Source organism: Cupressus sempervirens, chromosome 8 (genome assembly GCF_028749045.1).
Source record: "Cupressus sempervirens isolate cs-2001-9-10 chromosome 8, ASM2874904v1, whole genome shotgun sequence".
NCBI classification, from domain to species: Eukaryota; Viridiplantae; Streptophyta; class Pinopsida; order Cupressales; family Cupressaceae; genus Cupressus; species Cupressus sempervirens.
Genome location: NC_143125.1, coordinates 74,316,057 through 74,330,048, shown reverse-complemented (window position 1 = coordinate 74,330,048; position 13,992 = coordinate 74,316,057). Strand labels below are relative to the sequence as shown.

The 13,992-nt window shown below is 35.4% G+C and overlaps 1 protein-coding gene across 1 annotated transcript; it reads right to left on the bottom strand.

The window, feature by feature from the left end:
* Window positions 1–224: 224 nt before the first annotated feature.
* On the bottom strand, window positions 225–12,518 carry LOC149541699 (7-deoxyloganetin glucosyltransferase-like). Its single transcript, XM_089795653.1, has 3 exons — window positions 11,999–12,518; window positions 9,516–10,081; window positions 225–605 (listed from the first exon to the last, which is right to left on the bottom strand). The coding sequence occupies exons 1-3, from the start codon at window positions 12,516–12,518 to the stop codon at window positions 225–227; spliced, it is 1,467 nt and encodes a 488-aa protein (XP_089651779.1).
* Between the last annotated feature and the right edge of the window lie 1,474 nt (window positions 12,519–13,992).

The window sequence follows — 13,992 nt, the reverse complement described above, 5'->3', positions numbered from 1 at the left end:
AATAACTATTGCTACCCTATAGATCTTGAACTTTTAATTTAATTATAATCTATGACATCAATGAATTGCAAAAAATATGCAATCAATCTAATATTAATTAATTCTCAATGTGTAAGTTGTAAACAACATATAGCATCATGTTAAAAAATCTCATGATATTAGGAAATATTAAATGATACCTAATATCTCACATTAAAATACAACACATTTGAAATAAATACATATTAGAAAGTGTTTGCCATCTTTTTCATATCCTCTACAAAGGTGTTCAAGTTCATATAGGAAGTTCCTCCTATCATCACAGCCTTATGTGCTATTTCTTTTAGCCTCATAGCATTTTCTTGTAAATTCTTTGCAATACAACCTTCCATTAGACTTATAACTATACTCTTTACTTCATCTTTCATCACCATTTTAAATTCATCTACATCAACACCTTCAAAGTCCAAACCAATTTTCCAAATTTCTTTTGCAAATCGACAATCAAGAAATTGGTCATGAAAATATGGTCGTCCAATCATAGGAATGCCCATGCTAATTGCCTCCAAAGTAGAGTTCCACCCATTATGTGTAAGGAATCCTCCAATAGAAGGATGAGAAAGAGCCTGCATAAATTTAAAAAGAAATTAAAATATATATTAAAAACTTAACAAAAATAAAAATAAATGATAACACTTTTTCCTTTTTATGTTTAAGAGGATACATATTTTTAAAATAAATCATGGTGAGTGTGTTGCCACATTATGTGTTATTTTCTTAAATATATGCAGAATTTAACAATCTTGTAATTTTAAGTTCAACATACTAGTACTAGAACATGGGCACCATAAAAAAGAATTACAACATTTTTTCAAATAAGCCTATTATGATTTCTTATAAGCATTTTTTCATGGTACTACTTTTAGAATAAATAAAAAGATATAACAAGAGTTAGAAATACTATTAATTAAATTTTCTTAGATGTTAGTAGTTATTTTAGATGCCTCAAATAGTTTCAATTGTATATATCATTACAGGTTCCAAGAATTTTAAGCTTTTAATGAACTATTGAGTTTCACTTCAAGCTTTAAATTTGTGATCCATTTTTGTAAACATATGGGAAAAGTTACATATGGTTTATTTTTATATTTAATATTAGATATTTTTGAGCTGTGTCTAGTCTTATGTGTATTGTTCCTTCAATGATTGAGGGTGATTGGTGCATTGGATTAGTAGTGGTGAATAAGTAAACAAGCCAAATAAATAGAGGTCACGAGATACAATTTTGATACTAAATAACTTTGGAACATAATTATATACTCATTAAGTAGCATTGAGAGAGGAGAAATTTATGTTACAAATGTATATGAAACTACTACCAAAACTTAGAGAAGTTAATTTTATCTATGCATGCTAATATTATTTCTTCTATTTACTAGAGATTAAATCCTATTTTTTTCCAGAAGAATAATAGAATGTGAAAGAAGTTAACACATACACACATACAAATGCACACAAACTATACCATCTCTAATGTTGATAATAAACTTTAGCAACATATGTGTAAAATGTAGATTAAGTATTTTAATGTTTGTTAAATTAATTGTATACTTGTATAACCTACTAGTAATAGCATTGTCATGATTTTAATTTTTTTTTTAAATTGGTTCCCTCTCCTTGTGATAGAAATTCTTTTATATATTTTTACTTTAAATTGTATGTGATATGAATACAACATCTTTATTCCTATTTTGGATACAGACAAATGTGAATAATTTTTCAATAACTTGGGAGAAAACTGTGTCATTGAAGTTGAAAATGGTATCCAAACATGAGAGGAAAGTGGCTTAAAAATATGAGCTTGAGAGGGGTTCAGGAAAAGGAAAGAATACAAAAGTTGCTCATCATATAATAAATAGCATGGCAAGGAAGAGGTTACCCCTCAGAAGCCAACCTCAAAGAAAAAAAAAATCATTTTGTAGTTATCACACCCAAGGATCCTAAAAGTAGAGTTTATAAAATAAAAAGCGAAAGTGTTACTCCTTCTCTAGTGATCAATGTCATTCCCAAAGAAGAGGAAGATTATCTTTAAGACCACACTTCATTGATTTGGAGAATGTCCAAAGTGTCGTAGTAGAGAAAGATGTTGAGAAAAGGTTGATACAAGTATAAGAATGTGTTTCAATCATTGTTTTGGTACTAATGTCAAACCTGCTATCTGCTGGTAAGATAACTACTTAGTTGATTTGAGTACTATCATTTATTTGATTGATGAAGAGGATTTGATCAAATGTGATAACAAGAGAACCCAGAGGAAAGGTTGAGTTATGGTATGAAAAAGGAGTACAAAGATCGGTTAAGGTAGTGATGATATAGTGTATTGATTATCTACTTGAGGCTGAAAAGGTTGGATACATTGATTAAGTCTAGAAGAACAAGTAAGAAGAATTGTGTCTACTAAGCTTGATTGAGTGCACAGTAGGTACCAAGAAAAGTTAATGCAAGCAAAGCATAAAATCAGTTGGAGCTGAGAAAAGAGAAGTTTTAGTGTATGCCGAATGAACATAGTGTAAGCCAAGTAAAGTTTAGTTGGTGACAAGCATCAGTAAACTTTAGTATGTGCCAAGTAAAATGTTAGTGGATGCCGAGCAACATAGTGTGTGTCGAGCATCAGTGGTTAGTTAATGCCGAGTGACAACATTATGAGTTAGTTCTTAAATTTAATGAATTTGAGTTGAAAAGGTTTTTTTCTTAGATTATGTGAGCCATGGGTAGATAAGATTGATGAGTTGGTGGCACAAAATTCAAGGTATGTTAAAGTGGGGTTGTCATTGCTCCAAAAGATTGATCTATCAATGCTTGATACAACCACTAAACTTATAGTACATAGGAGGTGGTTAAGCCCTTGTCACAAATCCCAAGGGGAGTGTTGAACAAATTTCCAACAATCTCCCCCTCAGCGTTACTTGAGGGTCTAAGGATTCAAACCTATGACCAAGCTCTGATACCACTTGTTAGAGTGGGGTTGCTGTTGCACCAAAAGATCGATCTGTTAATGTCTGATACAACCACTCAATTGATAAGTAGGAGATAATTTCCATAGCAAGTCAAATTGTGATATTGTTATAAGGATTTAACTGTGTGATTTTGAGTCAAACTCATTGACCCATGTTTCATGAGTAGTGATTCAACATGAATCCATCTCTCATGAGAATAAATGGAATACTTAGTAGTCATTGGATCTAGGTGATGCTTATAGGGGTGAAGCACCGGGACTTCCCAGGAGGTCACCCATCCCAATACTACTCTAGCTTAAGTGTGCTTAACTACGAAGTTTCCTCCATGGTTAAACCCAAAGCTTGTAACCCCATTTGCAAAACCTTCACCAAGTGTTGTGCCTTATCAACTATTCATTAGAAATCCTCTTAAGCTCATCAATTTATAACTAGGAGATAATTTTCGTAGCAAGTCAAATTATGATATTGCTATTGGGATTTAAATGTGTGATTTTGAGTCAAACTCATTGACCCATGTTTCATGAGTAGTGATTCAACATGAATCCATCTCTCATGAGAATCAATGGAACACTTAACACTCATTGGATCTAGGTGATTCTCATAAGGGTGAAGCACCAAAACTTCTTAGGACAATCACTCAACTTATAGTACACAAGAGGTAGTGAAATGAAGATGAGGGCACTTTACTCATATGAGCTTTGTGAATATGAGGATGGAACTTCTTCTTCACTTACAATTCAGGTAAGGGTGAAGAATCTGTAAATATCATATGGTATGAACGAAGTGAATATGAGGTTATCCCTTACCTTCCCTTTAGAATAGTAGGACATTTAGGTAATGGTGCTTCACTCATATGGTATGAACTTTGTGAATATGAGGGATAACCATTTCTTTCACAAAATGATCGCTAAGCCCTTGTCACAAATCCTTAGGGGAGCACTAAACACATTTCTAGCAAGGTAAACCATTTTGAAACAAATTCAAGGAGGACTGAGAAGGAAGTTTCTAGATGGAGCTAAATGGAAAAGTGGGAAGATTCAATGAATTTGACCTAACCCTAGAGTGGATAATTGTAATGAAGTGACAAAAGCTATAAATTCTCTTTATAAGGGGGTACAAGGCATAAATACAAGTTGGCTAAGTGTTGGCATGTGCAAAAACCCAAGGTAGATAAGGAGTCTAGGGTATTGCTTCATATAGAGGCCAAACTATAGAGTCTACAATTGGCATGTAAAGAAAGAAGGCTTAAGAGGATGAATTCTTGAAGGGTGAATAAGTGATCAGAGCTGAAGTGAATGAAGCCAAGCAGAATGAAGGACTAAAAAGAGATATGTAATCTACATGTGAGTCATAATTTGTTATCATATCAAGTGTTACTGGTTACTCTCTAATCATTGCATTAGTTTAGGGTAAAATCCTTTGCATTAAGGTTGACCTAACAGTCATTTGTAAATCCTTTAACTAGGTGGAATTCTAATGGAATGACCTAAAGTCCTCTAATAAGGCTCACTCCTAATAGGGTAATTGAAATCCTTTAGCTAGGCCACATTTAATAGCATGTATTGTAACTTTAATAGGGTTGGCCTTTCACAGGGCATCACTTCAAGAGAGTGAGAATTAGTAGCATGCTACTGGTGGTTTTTCCGAAATTGGGTTTCCACATAAAATCCTTGTGTCATATGTGTGAATGATTCTATTATGTTTTATTTTTACATTTTTATAAAGTGAATTTGACCTAGGACAACAACCTACAAGTTTAAGTTTAGAAAGATATGATGGATGCATGCAAGATACATGATAAGGAGATATATGTATGAGTTTTGTTAAGCACTAAAAAGTTCAATTGGGAGTTTTGGACCTTGGATAACTAATTCACCCCCCACAGTTATTCTAAATTATTCCAACAAAAGAAAGAAGAAGGAAGAGTCAAAGACAAACTCTTCCACCACATAGAGAGATACATATTCAAATAGATGAATCCAATGATCAATACAAGGGTGCTACAATAGTAAAGGATGTTGACATTCTCTCAGTAGGTCAACCCTTGTAGTTCCTTAGCTACACCTCCTTAGCTAAATATGCAAAATAAATAAATCTAATCATGTAAATCAATGGGATCACAAGGATTCCTCGATGCAGGGATAGAAGAAAGATCGTACTTTTAAATCTAAACAACATGTTGATGCAAACTAGCTAACTTCTACTCCTACACAATATTTATGCCCACTATAGCTGCCCCATATGAAAAACATAAACTCGAATCCATTCCTCCAAGGCTAAAGTGTCAAAACACCTCAAAATGATTAAAGCTATTATCACACTAACTATCCTTAAAAGGATCTTTCTTAGCCTCTCCCCTTGCCTCGAGACTTAACACACATGAAAGCCTCCTTATGTATGTCATTATTATTCATAGGGGACTTACCCATGTCTACTTTATCTACCTTTAGAATTGAATGAGGGGGAGAACTAGCAATAGAAGAACCAACACTCTTGTTAACTCGAGGACATTGACCTCGAAGAGCAGGACCGCACTCATGACATACTTGATTAAAAAAAAAAAGAGGGATTATTAATCAAGTTTTTAAATCCACAATGAAGAGCCCATGCAAATTTTCAAAGAATATGGCAATGGATTATTTAAATCAATCTGATGCAACATGGACAGTGGAAGCCTTCAAACAACAAGAAATGGTGATGTTTCCAAATCCCTCAACACCCAAGATGAAGGGTCCAAGTGCCAAATACCTATCATGGGTATATAAAGGGCTTAGGGAAGGTTATCACAACCTTAAAATGCAAGGTAACTTAATCACTAGGCTTACCAAGGTCCTAAGCACTAAAACACACAATTGCACTATTGGATTTCTTCAACAAAAAGAGGGATCAAACCCCAAAAAGTGGATGCAAAGACCCAAGGTGGCCTACAATCACTATTCTAGCCTATTTAGGTCTTATTCACAAGGACTCAATGGTTCTTTCCTTCAAAAGCAACCCATAACATCAAGTTGCTTCACAACCCAAGGATTTGGCTTGTAGCCCTTCCTACAGTGAAAATTGAACATAAGTTTGAATATCTCCAAATGAGATGATAACTTGATCAGATATTTTGATACCCTTTTGGTTGGTACAAAACATGCTTGAACATCAAAGGATGGAAATGCAAGGAAGATGTTGTTGTTGCGATTTTAGACTAACCTGATAGGCTTAATTAGGGCTCCAAATGCACTACAAGTGCTCTTTCTCCTATGCCAAAATACAACCTAAGCATGGAGAAATGTGAGGGTATACAAAAAAAAACTAAACTCCAAGGTTTTAGGCTTTGATGAGTCCCCAACCATGTTCTAGGATGACTATCCCAGTTTGTTGATTGGTGTACACATAGAGATGCACACCTAGGGTATGGTGGCAAATCTAGCCCTCTGAATTTTAACACTTTTAACCTGAAAATTTTGAAAGTACATTGGAAATACTTGTATTCCACCAAGAGGCATAAATTTACCATGGTGGAATGTTCCTAAACTATCAAGCCCTATGAGAACCTTGATTTTAAGGCTGAATTCTAGGCAGTGAGAGTAAAAATTTGATATTTCTCAAACTATAACAGATCAAAGCACGAGACTTGTTACAAAAGGAATAAGATTAAATGTTCCAACTTTTGAGATCATTGAAACATGCCCTTACATCTATACCAATCTGTACAATGGCTTGAAACACGAGATTTGTAGAGAAATGATGTTTATTTTATTGATTGAAATGCCAAATTACACTATTCTTCCTACCACCTGCCTATGAGGGCTTTGTAGGGAATTCCCAATAGGTACAAGACCCGTTTGAACTATTTTAGCCATTGGGAGAAGTGATTAGAAGTTTTTGACAACTTTTAAGAAAGTTGCTAAAGTTACATGACAACTTTTAGAGCAACTTTTGCAAAATTTGCAAAATTGCAAATCTAATGACCAAACTTGGTCCAAACACTATGCTAATGATCCAACATGGATCTAAACCTTAAAACATGAAAAACCTAAGATCCTATGAATTTTTAGGCTTATTAACCATTTTTGACCTTAGTTAGCCTGGGGCTTATAATCGTTCCAATCCTGGAACTAGGCCTTACAACTAGGTCTTATGTGCCTGACTAGTACTTCTAAGCTAAGTAGAATGTTTAGGACTCTTAGGTGCATTTTTTGATGAGTTTAGAGTAGGTGATCCTACACTACAATCTCAATAAAAATAAGAGTGAAACAAATTACCTTTTTATCATGGATTTGTTGACGATGGGCTTCACAAGCAATGAAATGATCTATTTTGGAATATCTTCATGTCAAACCTCAAGAGGAGGCTATGGAAAATGAGCTCACATAAGAACCTTCAAGGGAAATTATTATGTAGAAATAAACCCTACATGGAATAGAGTTCAAAAAACAAACCTACATGATTGAAAACATATGGGCATCCCTCAAAAGCTTGATTCTAGTCTACCATGTTATAAGTAAAAATAACTAGGAAAGAGCTATTCACAACTAGCATGATCTACATATGTCCTTCAACCTATTGTGCATGACAAATCTATGCTTCTAATTTGGAAAAAAGGGGATGTGAAGCCCAAGAGATGTATAGATCAATGATGTCAACTCTAATAATCTACATCCTCCATGACCAATTCAGGAGGTGTTACTAGGACTGGATGCTCACGATTGCATGAAAGAAAACTATTCACCTTTGTAATTTATAACTCTCTCCCACATAGAAGGATTTAGACTACTTTGAATGAATTACTAAAGAATATCTCTAAGAAGAAATATAGAGCCAACAACCACTAGACAATTGGAAACTCAAGGCTCCCCCATGAAGATCAAGTACAAAATTAGAAACACCTAAATGGTTGGAAAAAAGTCCCACCAATTGAAGTCATCATCATCTAAAAATCTCACACCAAACACCACACTCACCTTGCGAAACCCACACCAATGTACACTCTGCAAGAAACTTCACAATCCCTCACCAACAAACACCCATAAAAAACTAGAACCTCATAATGACCTCCAATATCCAAGTCAAGAGAGTAGAACAAAAGAAAAATAAGAGAAATAGGGCCAAGAAATGAAACGCTAGCCCAAACTAGCACTACCTCTCTTAACTTCCAAATATCAACATCATATATTTGAGTTTCTCCTAAGTGGAGGAATTCAAAGATGTTTGTGTAGCCTTAAAAGGGCATTTCATTTGAGTACTTTAGGTGAACTAATGTATTTCTTTCATTTACAAATTTTTAGACTATATGATGGTTTAGTTATTTCACAATCAAAGTATGCTCAAAACTATTTTTTAAGGTTTAAAGATTGTGCTTCCAAGAGAGTAGATGGCTCCTTATATTTGACAACTTGTGGAAGAGTTGGATTATTTAACACATTCTAGATGAAATCTTTATTTACAAATCAATCTATTATCTAGATTTATGTAGATCCTAAATAAAGTCATTGGTTAGATACAAGATAAAAATTGAAAAATTGTAATATTTGCATGAAAAATGCACTATGGTATTATCTATTATGGCTAAAAATCCTCAAGTTTTCATTGGATTTGCAAATTCATATTGGAGCGGTGATATGAATCAATAGAAAATCTAAATGTGGTTATGATATTTTTCTTGGATCAAGTTTATTACATAGAGTTTCAAAATAGAAAGACTACAAGATTCTAAAGTTTAGAATTTCTTGTATAAAAATATAGAAATATTTTAGATTTGTTGAAAAAATTATTCATTAAAAATAATACTATTGTAAATTGCACTGCTAGATTGACCATGAAACTTTTATCATTTTTTTTCAACTAGAATAATTATCTTCTCCTATTTTATTTTTACCTTGTTTTGATATTCTACACCTATTTTTACATGCATTTGTTACTATATATATATATATATATATATATATATATATATATATCACTTGATTTTTGATTCCATTTATTATCATGAAAGATGGATTTGTGTGAGTCACTACTCATGAAACATAGGTCAAAGAGTTTGGCTCTAAAACTACAGAGTTAAATTCTGATAGCAATATCACAATTTGACTTGTTGAAAAAACATATCTCATACTTATCAATTGATGAGCTTAAATGGCTTTCTAATGAATGGTTCGTAAGGCACAACACATGGTGAAGGTTTTGCAAATGGTGTTGCAAGCAAAGTTGATTTAATCATAAAGAAAACTCCGTAGTTAAGTGTGCGCAAACTGTAGTAGTACTGAGACGGATTACCTTCCAAGAAGTCTCGGTGTTTCACCTTTGTGAACATCATCTAGATCTAATGAATGTTAAGTGTTCCATTTGTTCTCATTAGAAATGAATTTGTGTAAATTACTACTCACAAAATATGAATAATTTTTTTTGATCAAATAACTACTCAATTAAATCTATATAACAATATCACAATCTAACTTATGTAGAAACTATCTCCACTTATCCATTGTAATCTCCTTCCTTAAAAAATGATGATAAATTAAAATGCCGTACCTTCAATTGCTCCGTCCAACTGACAATGAAGGCTCGATCCTTCGTTCGATCCATGAAACCCTCTGGTAATTCCATAGGCTTACCGTCTGCTATATCTGATCTGAGAACCCACAAGAAGGGGCAACGAGAAGCTTCTAGTCCAAGAGCCAGTTCATGCAATTGCCTTTCAGATGTTACAGCAATGCTACCGAAGGAAACATATAACACAGATTGCTTTGCCTGAGAATCTAGCCACTGAAGGCACCTTTTATCCTCTTCCCGGATGCTGTACATTGAATTTCTACCATCCAAGAAATTCGGAAGAAAAACAGGGCCTACTGCGAGAGCAGGGCAGCCATTAAAGCTGAGACCCATTTGAGCTTCTTTACCTCCTTCCAACTCCTCGAAAGTGTTGACTAGCACGTAGTCTGCTATTTTGTTAATGCGGGACTCATGAAGTAAGATACTGTACATTTTATCAGATCGATGTTTTTCGCGGTAGTAGGAGACAATATCTGTTGGTCTGATCGCTGGAATCTTTCCCGGAAGACATGTGATGAGTTTCTCTTTAGATTTCAAGTCCTCCTCTGCAATAACAGGGCTCGTCATATTAAAATTGAATTTGTAAGAATAGATAGGAAACAAAACTAGCTTAAAAATTCTGAAGGCAAGACAGATAACAGAGCGATTGAATCAAGCGACATAAGAATCAAATGGACATAACAGAGTAACATAGAACATAACAAGCCACCTTGAACTTTACGGCAAAATTTGAACTTGACTTGACAGAGGTTGTCCAAGGTCTTCTCACAACAGAAACAATTACGCCATTATCAAAATTTAAGCAAATGCGTGATTATTAGTCAATGACGGGCTTGATTTCTCTGCACACTTGTTTTCTTTAGAATGGACCCATCTGCACTCAAATCAGAAGGTGGAGGAAATCTTAATTTGACTATTCAATATGTTTAGTTTAGAAATCAAATCTTAGTTGTGATGTTTAAACTGTTTAAAGACATCTAATTCTACATTAATATCTTAATATGTGATGTTTAAGTTGCTTAAAGACATCTAACTCTACATTAGTATCTTAATATGTGATGTTTAAGCCGCTTAAAGACATCTAACTCTACATTAGTAGATAAAAAATAAGCACATGACTATATATTGATCTTGATCTGGGCCAGTCTTCCTAGTTGAAAAACTCTCTGCAAAGTCTCCTGCAGAGAGCTGTAAATGCTATCCTTCACAACTGAATCTCCACAGTGGATTTTCTTTATGGATCTCTTCTCCTTCATGGACTCACTAAATAACAGAGCTCTTCATGTATCTAGCACATTTTGGTGAAAGTAATTTTGATAGATGTTTGCCCTTTTTGTGTTTGAAAGTAATTTTGATATATGTCTGCTTTTTCCTTGAATTGAATATTGGTTATAAATACTCTGTTCATACAGATTTCAATAGTGAAGATAAATGAGAAAATTATTCTGGAAGAAACTTCCTTCAAACCATGATCTGACTATTCAATACAACAATCTTCCAGACCATGTTCTGAGACATCATGATATAATTGTATCACCCCTTAACTGTCCTTTATGGCTCTAATGCAGACGAGATATAGAAACCTTTTTAATTCAGTTAGTAAATCAAGAACTTTTAATTGAACTTCCATATAAATCTTTAGGTGCCTTCTACAAAATCAATGATCCTCCTTGTTCCCAGGTAGGTAGTGGTATATGGAAATATTAAAGATCAAGAATCACAACTAAACAATTCTGGTTTAAAATTTAAATGTTCCTATAAAGAATTAGTTTCAGTTTCATATAAAAGTCCAATTTTTTTAATCAATTAACAACTATTTGAACAAAACAAAAACAACTCTTATTCCCTTTTGGACATCTGATATTTTAATCTTATCGAAATTTTGCTGGGTAGATTGTGTGACAGTTGTAAAAATTGTCACACAATCTGCTCAGAAAATACAGCAAAGATTTCTAATGGATTGTGGAAAACTAATATCTACAACTTATCGAAATTTGTTTAATTGTCAATGGGCTATTGGTCTATTGGTAAAGTTGAATGGTTCACTATGAATCCACCAGAAATCAACTCCTGAGTATAAGACTCGAAGAGATCATAAAAAATGAGGTAAAAAGAAAATGTGGAATTCTGAGAAGGCTTTGCACAAATTCTCTCAAATTAATCTTATCAAGCTTTTTGTGGAATTATGAAAGGCCTTGCATGAACTCTCTGAAATTAAGCTCAAACTTAGCATTGAAGGCGGCTTGTTATCTTAGAGGCAAACAGAAAAAGATAGAACATAAAACATGAAAGCTCTACAATGGATTGCACAAATATTGGACATCCAGACTTACTTAACAATCTGTAGATCAGTTCTACATACAACTGAAAATAGTTCAAATTCTTATTCGAAATGAAATTCATTCTTAATCATTGAAGCCCATATTTTACCAGAAACAAGAAGGGAATTTTTAGGAAAATACCTTTGACGGGAATATGACCCTCAGAAAGAAGCAATTCAGCATTTGACTGAATAATGGCTAGTGCAGTACAAGAAGTCCAGAAGACAACTCTGGGCACTCCAAGATTCTTGGCTACTTCGGCCGTGCATGACAAAAAACTGTCGGAAATAATACAAGTGATTGGCGGGACAGATTCATCTGCTGCAATTAACAGACTTTCCAAAGCAGGGCCCAAAGATTGCATTGCCAAAAAATAGTCAGCGACTTCTGCAGTTCGGCCATGATCAGGCGGTAGGCCGTCAGGGATAGTCAAAAACCGAAATTTGGAGCCCCTCTCTTTGGCCCAGTGGTCACATGCCGCTAAATCTTTGGAAGCTGCTTTCACAAGGCGTTGGTCTATCCATTCAGTTGTTACGAAGGTAATAAAGACTCCACGCATGGCCAGCAGCTCTGCAAAATTCATGAGAGGATTGACGTGGCCCTGTGCAGGAAACGGCACAACCACTGCGTGCAAAGGAGCCCCTCTTGATTCTTCAGACATTTTGGTTTTTTCTCTGCCGCAGATTGAGTGAATCTTAGACCAAAATGCCATTGCCCTTCATATAGAAATCATAAAATAATGGAAGAAACGAAAGCCCTTTCATTGTCTAGGAATAGTCTCCGTCTTCTCGTTTAGTTTTCTATAGATTTGTGTTGATATTTAAAATCTTGTGTTGTTTTTATTATCAATATTCAAATTTCATTTGGATGTAATTATTGAATGGTTATGATGAGATGTCGTTTCTATTTGTGCTTTTATTGGTTCATAATTTGGAGTTTTTTTGATGAATAGTCCTTTTCAATTAATAAAATTTACTAAGATTATAATTCACAAAAAAGGGGCCGGGGGATACAGGTCACCCCGTGAATGAGTTCAAACGGCTGAAGCCGGAATAAACAACATGGCCTTAGCCAGAAATTATAAACTATTCATCAAAAAAAAACTTTTAACAACCTCAGGCTGCCAAGGCAGTACCAGCAAAGGGAGGAGGATCATCTTTATCAGGAAATCCCCATGCATCAGTGGGATTGTGAGGCAGATTGGGAACAATCCAGTCGTCAGCAGCATCAGTAGGATCTGGGGTAGTCGCAGTCTCTACATCCTTCTTGTCTGGCCGCGGAGGAGAAATTGCCAAGGCCAGTTGAGCAAACTTGCCAGAGTGCGCCTGTCCAGGGGGAGGAGCCGAAGACTGGCTAGAAGCCCGCCCAGTGGGGGGGGGGAGCCAGGGACCAGCTAGAACCACCACATGGTGGGGAAGCGGAGTGGCGCCTCCAACCGCCATGACCACCGCTGGGAGAGCGGTGGCGGGGACCCTGGGAGCGCGGCGTATGTGAATGGCAGCCAGAGGACTGGCGTCGGGAACGGTGACCGTGAGACGAGGAGGCATCGACCGAGGCATCCGGAGGCACTCTGGCAATGGTGCAAGGAGCATTGCCCGAATGATTTAACAATTCCTGTAAGTGTGCAACCTCCAGGACAACTTTATTAGCTTACACCTGTATCTGCATAATGACATTGTTACAAATGCATGCCTTAGTGTACATTGCAATGTTAACATCCAAAAAACTGTGAGTGAATAAAACTGCATTCCTATCTTTCCATAGAGAAAACAAAATTTTCGTCCTGAAAGTATGCCAAATCTAGGAGAACTTCCGAGAAAATCTGGGGGAATCACCCAGCAGGATCATGTGCCATGAAAAAGGTTTGGGCCTAAAAGGCTTGAAAAAATCATGAATCCAGTGCCAATAATTATGAGTACGCTTGCAAAACCAAAAAATATGCAAAAAGGACTCAGGTTGGCCACAGAAGGGGCATCTGGGATTAGGAACCCCAATGCGCTTGAGTCGAGGCCCCAGGGAAAGACCTTGGAAGGCAAGGCACCAAGCAAAGTGTGCAATCTTAGGTTCTGTAATGGCACTCCAAATGGTGTCGAACTGTTTTCTCCATTGAAAAGCGAAGAATGCAAATGCCACCG